At 35.1% G+C, this 15,120-nt stretch overlaps 1 protein-coding gene across 1 annotated transcript in view; it reads left to right on the top strand.

The window, feature by feature from the left end:
- Positions 1-645: 645 nt before the first annotated feature.
- LOC107562776 (protein FAM19A2-like) overlaps positions 646-15,120 on the top strand; it is a 35,773-nt gene continuing 21,298 nt past the window's right edge. The window contains exon 1 of the mRNA XM_016247497.1: positions 646-757. Coding sequence (XP_016102983.1) covers positions 646-757 — 112 coding nt within the window. The remainder of the gene's footprint in view (positions 758-15,120) is intronic.

Below are 15,120 nucleotides of genomic sequence, written 5' to 3'. Positions count from 1 at the left end.
TGCACACATACATATGTAGAGTTTATTTGCACCGTTTACCTTTCAGATGTCAATACATTGTAAATGAATGATCTGCTTTCATTTTCTCTACAAATGAAATTCTTAATGTCTGTATGAGATTTTTTTAAAAATGGGGAAAAAAGAAGAAAGCTGAGAAGTGTCTAAACCAATGGTCTATGCAGTTTTATGATTTAATTTCATTAGACCCGACACAAACATTCCTCAGAAGTGTCAATTATTTTCGACCAGAGTGCGAATTGTGAGGAGGTTGGAAGGGAACTGACTTTGCTAATTAAAGCTTAAACCCCCAATCGACGTCATATTTTTAGCAGCAGTCTTATTTTACAATAGACTTTTTTTTAAAAGAAATTAATACTTTTATTCAGGAAGAATGCATTAAATTGGTCAAATGTGAGGATGAACAAAGATATGAAAAATATATTTCAAATAAATGCTGTTCTTTTGAACTTTCTATTCATCAAAGTATCCTGAAAAAAAAAAATGTTTTCCAGAAAAATATTAGCTGCACCGTTACTGTTTTTCAACATTGATAAAATGAGAAATGTTTCCTGAGCACCAATTTAGCATCTCAGCTTTGCCAGATATGCTTTGTGTGTGTGCGTGTGTGTGTGTGTGTGTTTCAGAATGCAGGAGCGGGCGGTACAGAAGGTGTGCGCGTGGCTCTTGCTGGTGGTGTTGACCCTTCTGTCTCTCTGGGGTCATCTGTCTGATGCCTCCTCTCACCGCAGTCACATCGGTAAGTCAAGGTCAAGGTTCATTCGGTCAAGCTTGTTGTTGTTGCTTTATTTTCATTTTAACCTACAGTGTTGATTATTTTAATGAGCCGTCTCATTAAAAAACAGCTTATGTGGATTGCACGAAGTTAGATTTGGGGCGATATTACCATAAACATTTTCTATAAGATCTGAAGATTGGTTCTTGTGTCTATCTGTACAAGAAATTTGAACGTTAAAAGCCCAAACTAAAGACAGAATGCAGCGTGTTTTTGTAGACAGCTCAGTGGTAGGTGGATGCTTAGATCAGCTTAAAATAATCTAGAGAATGCTCTCTATTTATGAGGAGAAGAGCTGATAGAGCGCAGGACACTGACGTCTCTGGGGTCATGTAGAGGCCGCTGCTTACTACATCCAGTAGAAAGTGATAAGAGTTTATTTGTCATAAGCACTTGTTTCTTTTATATAGTAATTGAAGATGATTGATTCTGATTTATGCAACTGGCAGTTGCATTGAATTCAAGGGGTACATTTATCAATTTATGGATTTCCGAGAATTGACCTCATGGCCTTGGTAAAACTACACTTCTGGTTAGACATGTAACACAGCTATTCAGAAGTTTGGGGTTGGTAAGACTTTTTAATGTTTTGAAAGAAATCTTATGCTCACCAAGGCTGCATGTATTTGATAAAATACAGAAAAAAACAGCAATACTGTGAAATATTTTTACAATTTAAAATAACTGTTTTATATTTTAATATATTTTAAAACATAATTTATCCATGTGATGGTAAAGCTGAATTTTCAGCAGCAAATACAGGTTGTTTCAAAGTAGCTTTACAGTGAAAACAAGAAAATAGTGATTCAGTGATGCAAATAAAATTCAGTTCTGCTGTAAAGCAGCTTTAAAACGACAATAGTAAACAGTCATTATTCAGCTGAAATTAGTTCAGTGTTGATTCAGTTCGGTTCAGTAACTGTGTAAAGTCCATCAATTATGGAATGAGTTTAATTTTTCTATAAAGCAGTTCTCATCCAATAGTGTCCGTGCAGTCAAGTTAATAATATTGCCAAATATAAAGTGTATAAAGTGGCAAGGAACCCAAATTCCATTGGTGATAGAAATGGAGAAATAAAAGCTTTGATAAAAAGAGACATTCAAAAGAATAGCATTTATTTAAAAGGGAAATGATTTGTAACAGTGTAAAACTCTTTACTGTCACTTTGGATCAATTTAAAATGTCCTTGGTGAATATTCTTTCTTCAAAAAAAAAAAAAAACGGAGAATTTTTAAATGGTAGTGATCTCTAATGTTTTGTCATTTGCTGTAATCTTTTTAACTACCTTAAAGGGATAGTTCACCCAAAAATGAACATTTTGTCATAATTTTGTCAAAAAATAATTTACTCACCCTCATTTCGTTCCAAACCTGTAAGCTTTTCTTTCTTATGCTGAACATTGGTTCTTCAATCAAACAGTTGATGGTCCCCATTGACTTCCATAGTATTTCTTTCCCTACTATGGAAGTCAACGGGGACCAACAACTGTTTGGTTCTTCAAAATATCTTCTTTTGTGTTCAGCATAAGAAATAAACTTGTATAGGTTTGGAATGACATGAGTGCGAGTAAATGTTGACAATTTTAATTTTGGGGTGAACTATTTCTTTAAATCAGTGGTAAATCAAATGCCAGTTTTGTTGTTTGTTTATTATGATATGTTCACCATCTTGCAATATCTACCTGGTTTTGTAGACAAGCCGGTGACGCAATGCAGTGTAATTTACTCTCTTTTTTGAGTGTATTTGTCCATTAAATCAAAATGCTATTTTTTTAGAAGTGACAAAAATGTTATGAGGAGGGTGATAAACCTTATCATCCTTTTCTGACTTGTGCAGTAATTTTAAGCTAATTGTCGGATACTATTAATATGACTTGTTTTAAAATGAAACACTCGCTTCTTCACAGCCTGTTTCTTTTCTTTTGTGGTGAGCAGATTTCATTTCTTGACAACATGACTCACTCATTGTGTGAACTTCTCTCGTCTTCTGCAGCAGAATGGTGGCTCAGATTATTTTTTGAAGAGGGTGGAGGGGACCGTAAATTGAAATCTCAAAATGTCACATAGAGAATGATTTGTGAATTCATTGCCTTTTATTGTGATGTAAAAATACATCTAACTAATTATACAGCATACTGCTGGAATTAAATGATGTGAGTCACTAGTCACTAGAATGTCATTAGAAAATAAAATCTGTGTGCTTTTCTTGACCACAGTCTTCCCTACACAGTAGTTCTTCATTTTGATTGGATAAGTAGTCCAGGAGTTAAACGTGTGAGCCAATCAGAGGTGGGAAATAGTTCGGACAATCAGTTAATTACACACTACTGCTAACAGGTCAGAGCAAGGTGACTGCACACACACACACACACACTAAACCACTGGGAGGGAAAAACTAATAACTCTAAACTCTTCTTCTCTACGAGCAGCAAAAGCTTCAGGGGCAATGAGCTAAATGAGAGTAAAGTATTTGTTTCACACACACACACACATACACAGGGAATATAGCCAGAAAGTTTGCTGCTACTGTAGGTCATTCTTTATGAGGCTCATCCTCTCAATAAAACTAATATCCCTGGAGAGAGAAAGACAGAGAGAGAGTAAAGGAGGGAGAAGGGCTGCAGAGATCCATTGAAGGGCATAAAGAAGAGAAAGAGACAGAAGTGTGGAAAGAGAGACAGAGACAGATGAGTGTGTCATGAGATGAAACGCAGGAAGAGACATGGCTCTTGTGGACAAGCTCTCCTGCCCTCTCTGTGTGTGTGTGTGTGTCCTGTGCCCTTCTGCCCTGTAAAACACGAGTCTCGCTCTGTCTGTCTGACATGTCCTAAACCTGCCCACCCTAAACAAGACACTGAGACCAGTGACACCAAAACTATGAAGAGAAATGGTTCAGTTCAGTGGGGACGGTGTGTCGCAAGGACACAGAGGAAAGAGTTTATAAATGTGCAAGAAGCTTTATGGCCAAACAACACTGTGGAGGAAAATTCTGAAATCTTTGTTTTAGTGAATCGGTTCATTGGGAAAATTCATCAAGATTAAACTGTTCAAAAATAATTAATTTGCTAATTTTAGTTGCTGTTTAGCATATTACACCTTTTTGTAATAGCAAATGTTGCTTTTCAAAACTGATATACATGTTTTAGACTCATTGTATTTAATAGTTTAATATGTAGCTCTGGTCTAAAAAAGCTTGTTTTAGTGAATTGGTTCAATGGGAAGATACAAGGAACTTGTTCAAAAAGAACTGATTCACACATTCAAGTCACATTCATGTAGCTTATTTAATCTTTTTTTAAAGCAAAATACTTTTCTCATTTTATATATTAGTTTAATACGTAGCACTGGCAAGTCTGAAGTTTTAGTGATTTAGTTCATTAGGGTGATTCATGTAAATTAACTAATTGAAAAAAAAAATACAGAATACATAGCTTTACATGACTGTGTTTTCAACCCGTTTTATATATTAGTTTGATTTGTAGCACTGGTCTGAAAAAACTATTTTAGTGAATTGGTTCATTGGAAGATTAACCGCAATGAACATGTTCAAACATAATCGATTCACAGAATCACTGTGTACTATCTGTATAGCAAAATATTTAAAAACTGCTTTAATATGTTTTCCACTCATTCTATATATTAGTCTAATATGTACAGTAGCATTGGTAAGTCTGAAAAAACATAGTGATTTGGTTCATTTAGATGCTTTATGTAAAGGATTCAAGTGTTTTTAAGCAAAATACTTAAACACTTTTTCATAAGTCTCATGAAGTCTCATTCTACAAACTGCTTTTGTACACATTCATGGCAGTTACAACCCAGTTTTAATAGTTGTTTAGTGTAAATGTATCTGTTATAGTTTAATGCTGTTACCGTAATTGAGAGTCATACATTCAAAAAGCCTTTTTTGAGATAGATACTAGCAACACACAACTACTCTTCTAATTAAAATGAAACAGTATATTCTAATATATCAAGATTTTTGCCTGCTTACGTATCTTTTTACGGATTTTTAAGATTTTAAGTAGCTTTGAGTTTTAAAGTTGCTTCCCCAACACTGATTGTGTGTTTGAGTGCTCGCTGACCGATGGTGCTGTCATGTGACAGAACCGAAGCATTTGGTTTTTATGATTTCTGTCACCCCTGACCTTGTTTTATCCCCAATCTGTCACCTGTCTTATATTCTCTGTCTCTTTCTGTCTGTGTTTGAACATCAACAATAAAACCAGATATTTCTAAGTCACATTCCCTGTTATGATCAAACACTGATCTCTGAGATGTCAGTGAACATTTTGTTATGGATTATATGTTTATAAATAGCATTTGAATGGTGACAAAATAAATGAGCACTTAGTGTTTGTTGGTATGAAACATATTTTAGATCGTTTCAGTTTTTCAATTTTAGATCATTTTCACAAATGAAGTGATAAAGATACTTTTCTTAAAAATCCCCCCCCCCCCCTACATACACACAGTACAGCCGCTCCCTATACGCAGAGTATGCAGTTTGCGTAGGGCACCAACTCCCAGGGGGGCACCATCCCAGTTGCTCAAAAAAAAAAAAAAAAAACTTCCGTTCTATATTAATATTAAAATGAACATATACATAAATAAAAATATAAACATGACCATATATATATATATATATACACACACACAATTATTAAAAATGCATTTTACAGTGAACGCAGTAAACAGTGACGCGCCATTCCCTCTGTAACGAGGGAGGCGTGACGACAAAGTGGGGATCCAAATGCAAGGATTAATAAGAGCGTAGTCAGACAGGCGTGGTCAACAACAGCAAACAGCGATGGCAGTGGCAAGGCAAAAGAGTAATCCAGATAATCAGGCAATGGTCAGGGCAGGCAGCAAAACAATCATAAACAAGAAAACAGTCCAGGGATCAAAACACGAAGGCACGGAAACAGAGAAACACGGAAACTTAGAAACCACAGAAGAACTATACAACATTCAATCACCAGCGATGACAGAGTGTGTGTGCTATTCTTAAAGTCCTACTAATGTGAGACAGCTGTGAACTGATGATGAGATCTGATTAGAGACAGGTGATGCACTTGATGAGTCCGGGCAAAGGATTATGTGAAATGGAGTCCTGAGTGAATGGCAAGGTACAGAATGGAGTGCCCTCTAGAGGAGCTCATGGGCACTCCAGCTAGAGATCATGACACCCGCATTCTCGCTCGTGCCCGCTCGCACCTCATATTTGCGCCTCAGTGCAAATGATCTTAATTGATGGACAACTATGTCAGTGACAAGACATCAGCAATCCGGCGCCGAGAAAAGAAAAAGAAAAAAAGATGAAGCCCGTGCATCACTTTTAGGTACATTCATAATCATGTGAAACTTTTTTGGCTGTTGACGTTAATAACTTGTTTTTATGTCGGTGATAATTTTACCATCACCAACGCATCTAATATTCAAAAATAATGGTTCTTGTAGCCATGGTAACCACAAATTAACCATGGTTTTGTTACTTCAAATAATTGTTTACAAAGAAGTATTAAGATAATCTTTTTTGTGTGGTTATAAAAACATACCTAAGTGAACAACAGACTTTAAAATGCATTATATAAAAACAATGATGCAATAATGATTGATTAATTAATAATTATATGGTTTCATTGAATAACACTGTTAAAAGCCAAAGGCCTGGTAATTGCTGCTGTTACAGGACGATCAAATGCTTGTTTAATATCAACCAAACATTTAATTCAAATATCCATTTAATCTTTAATTTTTGGCCACCTTTTTGTGATAGATGACATAGCCTCTATAATTTCTTAAACAAAAAACATGTGGTAATCACAACCCTTACAAAAATTAACCATGGTTTTGTCGTAGTAAAACAGTTTAATTTTCTTTTGTGTGATTTCTGAATGCTTGAGACTATAAAAGCAATCAGACAACTGTATTAATAAAATCATAGCCATAGGTAACTGTCTAGAGCTACAATTGTAATTTGTAAATAATGCAATTTTATTACAATTTATTGATTTATTTAATATTTTATTAAAGTTCTGTTTTGACCCCTATAGTAGGTGTTTTTTTTTTTTTACTTCTGTAATATTTGAGGGAGGGGGCACAACAATACAGTTCTGCTTAGGGCACCCATTTGGCCTGCAGCTGCCCTGCATACACACATGTGTTGTTATATTTCAAAGCTATTGTATTGCTACTGATGTACCAGATCTCCCTGGTTATTTAACCAGCATGAATTTTCGGTGTTTGAAAACAGGCCATTTCAGTCTGTCTGACAAAACATTATAAGAACCGATTCTCAACCGCATAACTTCTTTTGACTTTTCCATAACTTCTAGCATGAACTCCGTGCATGATTCTCTGATATGTGTTAGCTTTTCCTGTGACCGTTCACAGCCTGTCCAAGGCACCCATATGGCCTGTGAGAGACACAGAAGGAGAATTAAAAATGTGAAATTTTCAAGCCCGCTGCTCTGTTTCATCTGTGGCATAAAACATGTAGGTCAAACCACCATCAAACCCTCCCAGAGCTCCCCAGCCTCATTGAGTTTTATTCAACCTTTTTTCACCACTTTTGGGCTTTAGTGTCGCTATTTTTGAAATCATGTCACTTCGGAAGCAAAGCTATTGTATTCAATTCATTACATAGCAGGGAAGCACTGACAAATGTTAAATTTTCTCCAAGAATATTTCAGCAATCTAGTCATATGTCCAGTATTTTACACTACTCAAAAGTTTGGGGTAGGTACGATTTTTTGATGTTTTTTAAATGAACTCTTAAGTTAATCAAGGCTGCTTCTATTAAAAATATATCATTACAATTTAAACGAACTGCTTATTTTAATACATTTTAAATTGTAATTCATTCCTATGATGGCAAAGCTGAATTTTCAGCAGCCATCAGCCTACGTCATTCTTCAGTGTCACATGATCCTTTACATATCCACATTTCGTAATATCAATGTTGAAAACCTTTGTGCGGCTTCATATTTTTGTGGAAACTGTGATGCATTATTTTCAGGATTTTTTGATGAACAGAAAGTTCAAAATGAACCAGAACTAGACTTCCCGATTCCTGAATTAATCACTCTTTTGGGTTGTTTTGTTTGATAAACCAATAGAGGCTATCAAATGTTCTGAACCCATTCACGATTGATTCTTAATCTGAATCACACTCTGAATAGCTCGGAGTGGTTTTTCAGTCTGTAAAACTGTAAGAAGATACTTTAGAAAAGAGAACGAAAAGAATGCTGGATGAAGTGGAACATTTATCTATAATCAATTGAAACCACTTAAATAAGCATGTAGTAGTATTTATGTTTATATTTAACATATCAAGTAGTAAACATGTAGCAAGTTACGTTTGCCATGTAGGGTGCAGTGTAACTAGCTATTTTCAGCTTAGTTTAGCTAATTTTCACTGTTTTACTGTAAGATATTTTTTATGCAACCTTTGTTTCATTAATTATTAGCATTCACTTTCCTGTTTAATTTAGATTGCAGCGTCCTTTAAAATGGCTCTGGGCTCCATTAGTGTTTGATTATTCAAAACAATGTTATTATATGTTTTGTGCTTTTATTTATAATTTGCTAACTATAATTCTAGCAAGGCTGTTGCTTTATAAAAGAAGTGCCTGTGCCAACTCTGGTCATATTTAATACTCTCGCCTGTGATTGGTCAAACGAGGCTTCCCTGAGTGTGTGTGCGTTGAGCGCACTAGAGTAAGTGATTTAAAATGGGCGTTTATGAGTGTCTTAAGCAAGCTGCTTTGAGCTTGATGGGTGTTTATGTATTCCATCAGAGCATGGTGTTTAATCTCTGAGCAGATGGCAGCAAGCTCACACTCTCCATAAACAAAAACAGCTTCCTATCCATCAGGCGTCCTGATTACCGTGGAATCAAGCATGTGTTCAAGCAGAATTCTGCATGAGAAAAGGTGCTGACACATTATTCTTATAGGATAAAGAAAAACGTGCTGATAGGTGTGATTCCTGTGCTCGAATTGTGGAGGTGTTATTTTGAGAGAGCTGTTGAAAGAGAACTTTTATATAACTATGCGGAACATTATCATACCCTACCTGTGAACCTGCTAATAGATTAATGTTTTTAATGTTAGGTCTTTCAGTGCAGAGAAACAGTACTGAAAAGTTGCTTCTATTTAAGAGAATATGGAAAAACAGACTGACTAGTTGGAAATATTCTCTCCTCACTGTCTTAAAGGGAAGAAAATTCTGCCATCATACTCACCCTCATGTCATTCCAAACCTATATGACTTTTTTTGTTCTGCGAAACACAACAGAAGATATTTTAAAGTGTTTCAACGTTAATGGGGATCCAAGATGATTCAAGTCACTAAAAAGGTTTTATTTCAGGATTATGTATATACTATTATAGTATTTATTAATATTTTGAATTAGCTTTTATTTTTAGATTTTATGTCTTAGTAATTTTGTGCTTTAGTTTTTTATCATTCTATTTAGCTTTATTAATTTTTCTATCATTTTAGTAGGCTACTTCAACATAAACTCCAGTTAGCTGCCAAGGCAACATTTCAAACTTTCATGCAAGTGTAATCTTTTCAATCTAATATCAATATTTTATTTCACATTTATTTCACTTCATTTAAATCATTTTAGTTAACAATAAAACAATGCAAACAGGGCATTAAGATAAATGAATTTAATGCATGAACCATAAGGTTTGACTTTTAATGTTCATATTAGCATATTTAATGTAGTCTGTGTATGTAAATGTTGATCAGTGTTTTGATTTGATGTAAAAGTAAACAAAGTCTTAAATATTATATATACAATCAAATGTATGCACTTATGTTTGGATAAATCACCTGTTTGGATAAATCACACTTTTGAACCCCATTGAAATTGACATTATTTGGACAAAAACAGTTCAGACATTCTCCAAAACATCTTCTTTTGTGTTCCATTATTTATGACAGGATTGTCATTTTTGGGTGAACTATACCTTGAAGTCAAATAATAGCAGCCTGTTCTTACATTGTACATGCAAGTTTGTGAAGGGCTTTCTGAAGAGCTTTGTTTAACTGACAAGAGCAGTTTAAAATACGAGAAAAGGAGAGAGAGAGAGTGGCGTCTCCTGGGACATTTGCCGTCACATTCTCACTAGGTGGTCTCATCAGGGTTCTGTATAAATGTGCTGACCTCTTCCACAGGACCTGAGGGAGATCGGTCTCACCACAAATATGTATTTCAAGATGCAGATGCATGCTGTTCTCTGACATTTGATGAGACTCTGGATGACAAGACGGAAATGAGGAAGAGATGAGTGCGGAGGGAAGGAAGAAACACAGAAGAAACACAGAAGCGCCGGATGACAGGAGAGGGGAAAGGTTCCGTTCCTCTCAAATTGAAGCCAAAGAATAAAATCTTCAGCTTCAACGGGATTGGTCAGCCATCAAAATGTCACTTTTTTTCCTCTTTACCCCTCCTTTTGTCTCTCTCAAGGGTCTGAAGTGTATAGGAGAATATTTGTTTGAGAGTTGGCTGTTTGCACTGGGAGTTTCACTGAAGTGTGCAAATGTGGGTCGGCCTGAGAAGGAAGGAACACTGACCTCTGGATTATTGGAAGAGGACTGACCACAGCAGACAGGTTGTGTGATACTTATGTCTGCCCATGTTCTCTTTTCGTTTATTCCCACAGGCCTCTTTCTGACATTTACAAATATTTCAGAAAGCCACAGCCTATTTGCATTCTTTAAACAGGACTTAAACAACAAAAGATCGTCTGAAAAAAAACACAAACCTGTATAGGGTTGCATCTCATATAGTATAAGAAAACAATACGGCAGAATCAAAAGGATATGTATCAGCATTTTGGTTCAGGCAATCAATGCAAGCACAAACATTTTTAAATTTTTTTTTATATTAATATATCAATCCAATCCAGATGTGATTTCATTATTGCAGATTTGAACTGATTTTTTAATTGCAGTTAAAACTGTTTAATGCACAGGTAGATCCAAGTCAGTTTAATCACTATTCTATGTTAATGCGCTGTTTTAATTGATGCACACACATCACCTGCACACAGATATTGCAGATTGTGCTGTGCACACACAAAAACATCCACAGAAACTTGTTGTCAACACTGCTGAATTGCAACATTATATTTCTCAGCAACAAGGAGGTAAAAATCACTGTTTTTGAAGTAACTAAACTTACAGCTTCATTGTTTGTAGAGAGAGATGCAGGTAGTTACATGCAGATGCAGGGAATTACAAACCAACTTTTCATCTCTTTCTCTCTCTATTTCTCTCTTTCTCTCTCTCTCTCTCTCTCTCTCTCTCTCAATCGATCAATAGTTAATTTAAATAAATGCTATAATTCATTCAAACAAATGTGATCTTACTGCACTACTTCATCTCTGTGTCTGATTGGAAGCAGGCTAGCTCTAACTAGCTGTAACTGAGGAAAATAAACGTAATCTTTACCCTTCCGGTCAAATAGTGCACTGCAAGCATCATTATTTGTTCCAAACTGTGATGCACATCTGAATAAAATGTATTATCAAAAGGGATGAAAAAAACTGTAGGGATGAGGACTTGTTTCTATCAATTGGTTGTTGATTGGATGAAGCCAGATCTGAACCCTAGTGAAAAATAAACATACTAAATTTATTTCATGATAAGTATACTACAAATACATTTAAATATATATGTACTTAATAAAAAATGTTCTCTCAATCGATCAATAGTTAATTTAAATAAATGCTATAATTCATTCAAACAAATGTGATCTTACTGCACTACTTCATCTCTGTGTCTGATTGGAAGCAGGCTAGCTCTAACTAGCTGTAACTGAGGAAAATAAACGTAATCTTTACCCTTCCGGTCAAATAGTGCACTGCAAGCATCATTATTTGTTCCAAACTGTGATGCACATCTGAATAAAATGTATTATCAAAAGGGATGAAAAAAACTGTAGGGATGAGGACTTGTTTCTATCAATTGGTTGTTGATTGGATGAAGCCAGATCTGAACCCTAGTGAAAAATAAACATACTAAAATTTATTTCATGATAAGTATACTACAAATACATTTAAATATATATGTACTTAATAAAAAATGCCCTGCAATTGTACTGTTGGTATACTAAACTGGTATACCTTAAGCCTGCTAAATAGGAACAACTAATTTTGTATTTAATGAACTTTAATTATGCGTAAGTAGTGCTGAAGTCCAATTAAAGATATACTTAAGTATATTTGATTGTGTTAAACTGGAACTATTGCAAGTATACTTCAGGTACACTTTAAATATCTTGCATTTAAAGACTAATATTATTCAAAGATCATACAATCCTCATCAATAGTGACATTAAAACACATTTTATGCTTAATATTAAGAAATATGCATTGTGCACAAGTAGTACTCCAAATAAAGTATAATTATAATTTTTATGTCAAGATTTAGTATCAATACTGAGGCTGGTGGTGTAGCGAAGCAAAAATTGTGGTCCCGATACAACTCTATGAAACTTATCCTCTGTGCCTCTTCTCTCAGTCAATGAAAATCTCAATGTGTGATTGAAGCATGTTAGCTTGTCTCACACTCTCAATAAGTCTCACGTCTTCAATGTGTCTATGTTTGATGGATGGTGCTTTTTACGTCTATTCGATGGTCTGTAATTAACGTCAATGCTGCCGATGCCCTGATAGAGATGGAGAGCGAGAGATAATCATAAGAGGGTGAAAAACAGGCTAGGGCAAAATGCTGGCGGAGCATTTTTTGCACTCAGCCGTCATTTTACATGAACCTCTCAATTTCACAGTTATCAGGAAGGGATGATCTCCTGTCTGCTGCTATGGGGGGGCTTAAATAATCTAACACCCCACTCTCCCAAAAACAGCGTATTCTTGGAGGACAGCATGTTTTAACAGATTAGCAGATTAGAGGGCGGTAGAGCGGATCTCTCCACCTGCAACACCGCTCGCAGACCCCTCGCTGCCAGCTGCACAGGAAGGAGACAAGACACAAACCAGATCAGAAGTGAGAATAAATATCGCCAACATGGCAGTGATCTGAAATGTGTGAGAGAAATATGCGCAAGCTGGGTTTATATTTGCTAGTCCTTTAATATTAGAACTTTAAATAAAACACAAATGCTACTAAAATACTAATCCGCTTTTTTGCCCTAATCCGACTTTAATATTACATACTCTTTCTGGGGTAGAGAGTGTGTGTGTGTGTGTGTGTGTGTGAGTGGGAGCAAGACAGAGCCAAAAGAGACTTTTTCCCTTTATTTTAATATTTAATGATGCTTCGATATATCTGCACAGGAAGTGATGTCATTAACAGCACATTTTCACCATCTGTCAGAGTTATATTTGTGACACATTCTTGGAACAGGATGTCTAAACGCTTACTTTCTGTGCAAGAGAGGTCATTATTTCTCCCAGCCGTACAGATTTTCAAAAGTGACGCATAATCACACATGACAGAAATCTGCTTAGGGAAAACAGTAAACAACAACAACTGTTCAGGCCGGTTTGATTGCCTGATATTGCCTGACAGATCCTTACTTTAGTCTCATGGATTTGTTTTCTTTTACCACACACTGCCGTCATCGTACCTGTCTAAGCTCTTAGCTCTGTTCCTAAACCTGTTGAGCTTCTTTCCTGTCTGCTGCCTACATAGGCAACTGCTTTCTAAGATATCAGCCTAACGGAATTGGATCCTCATTGACTGGTTTATTATATGTTTTATATGGTGTTTAGCTGTCTATAGTGCTCCTTGCAGGAAGTGCACAAGAAAAGTGACTCACACTTGACTCATACTGTAGGTTTGCATGTTGCTAAGCTAGCAATGTTGGTATATTGGTTTGCTTTAATTTATTTATCATTGTTCTGATTTTGTGGGAAAACTAACAAAAAAAAAAATAAGTGAAAGGTTCAAATGGTCATTTTTAAATTGCACTAAACATGTTGTGTATTTCCTTAGTATTAAATTGTATAAAATATATTTTTTTAATTCTTAAATGGAAATCTTTTAGAGATTGTAGTACAGATTCCATTTGGGCAATGCAGCTTTTTAATCTGTAATTTCTGATATTAAGTGATACAGTGATATTTTTGTATTATTTACTAGTATTTATTCATATTTTGAATTAACTTTTATTTTATTTTTTATTTTCAGTCTTTCAAGTTTTAGTAAGTACGAGGTTTTGTAATTTTAATTAGTATGTATATATATATATATATATATATATATAATTTAGTTTTTTAATATTTCCATTCAGCTTTTATTTTTGTTAAATTTAATACTTCAAGGTAAACCTATATTTGGTACTTGGTGTGTCTAATATTTTTTTAATTTCAGCTTTGTTTCAATTAATAAAAACAATGTTTAATAGTTTTCGTTTTCAAGACTGTCAATATATATTTATAAATGAACACTTCTCTCAACTTCCTTCACCATCTTTTTCCCCTTTAGATGCATGGCAATCCATTCTGGGATTCCCATAACTCTCTGAAAGATTCATGTTTTCTTAAAATTTGGGCAAACGCTGTTACCTTAAAAGGAGAAAGTTATCTTTTGGAAAATCCTTTGTGTCAGCATCCTTAAAATGCGTCTATAGTTAGGCAGCTCACTAAGTGTTGGAACAGAGCTATTATATCTGTGGAACTCATTAGGGACACTAGGATTCATAAGAACCATCCTGCTTTAATCGGGTTTATACATGCTCCAATAGACACTACAACAAAAGAGCAATGGGCTTGTACTTTAATAGAGAAACAATCTCTTAATGACTGAAGAGAAAGCGGGAGAGAGAAAGAGAGAGTGCATTGGCGCAGGTGTAATTCCATTATCCTCTCAGTAGTGCAACTGCTCCAGGTGTCTGCAGTGCTCGAGAGCAGCAGGGCGTTTCCTCTCATCAAAGCTTCATAATCATCTCGCTAATGAATATAATAACTGCACAAGTGCAGACTGTGATTGGATGATAGCCTGAGACCAACCCCTCCCACTGATTATAAGCCTTTTAAAGTGACTCATCCTTTCTTGGTTAATGGGCCGTCCAGAAATGGCTGTCGTGATGGCCAAGATACACAGTTACACATACACTTCCACAGAATTGCATGAATATGATACGCTTTGGTGTATTTAATGTATTGGTTTTCAAAGTAAAAAGTTCAGTTTCCATTATAAATGTAGTTAATAAAAAAAGGTAAATATATATATGCAACTATTTTTATGATTTTTAGTATTGTTTATATAGTATTATAGTACTGCATGTATTATTACTTTGAATTAGTTTATATATATATATATATATATATATATATAGATAT

This window comes from Sinocyclocheilus grahami, unplaced genomic scaffold (assembly GCF_001515645.1).
Source record: "Sinocyclocheilus grahami isolate Dianchi unplaced genomic scaffold, SAMN03320097.WGS_v1.1 scaffold839.1, whole genome shotgun sequence".
NCBI classification, from domain to species: Eukaryota; Metazoa; Chordata; class Actinopteri; order Cypriniformes; family Cyprinidae; genus Sinocyclocheilus; species Sinocyclocheilus grahami.
This window is presented reverse-complemented; position numbering and strand designations above follow the sequence as displayed.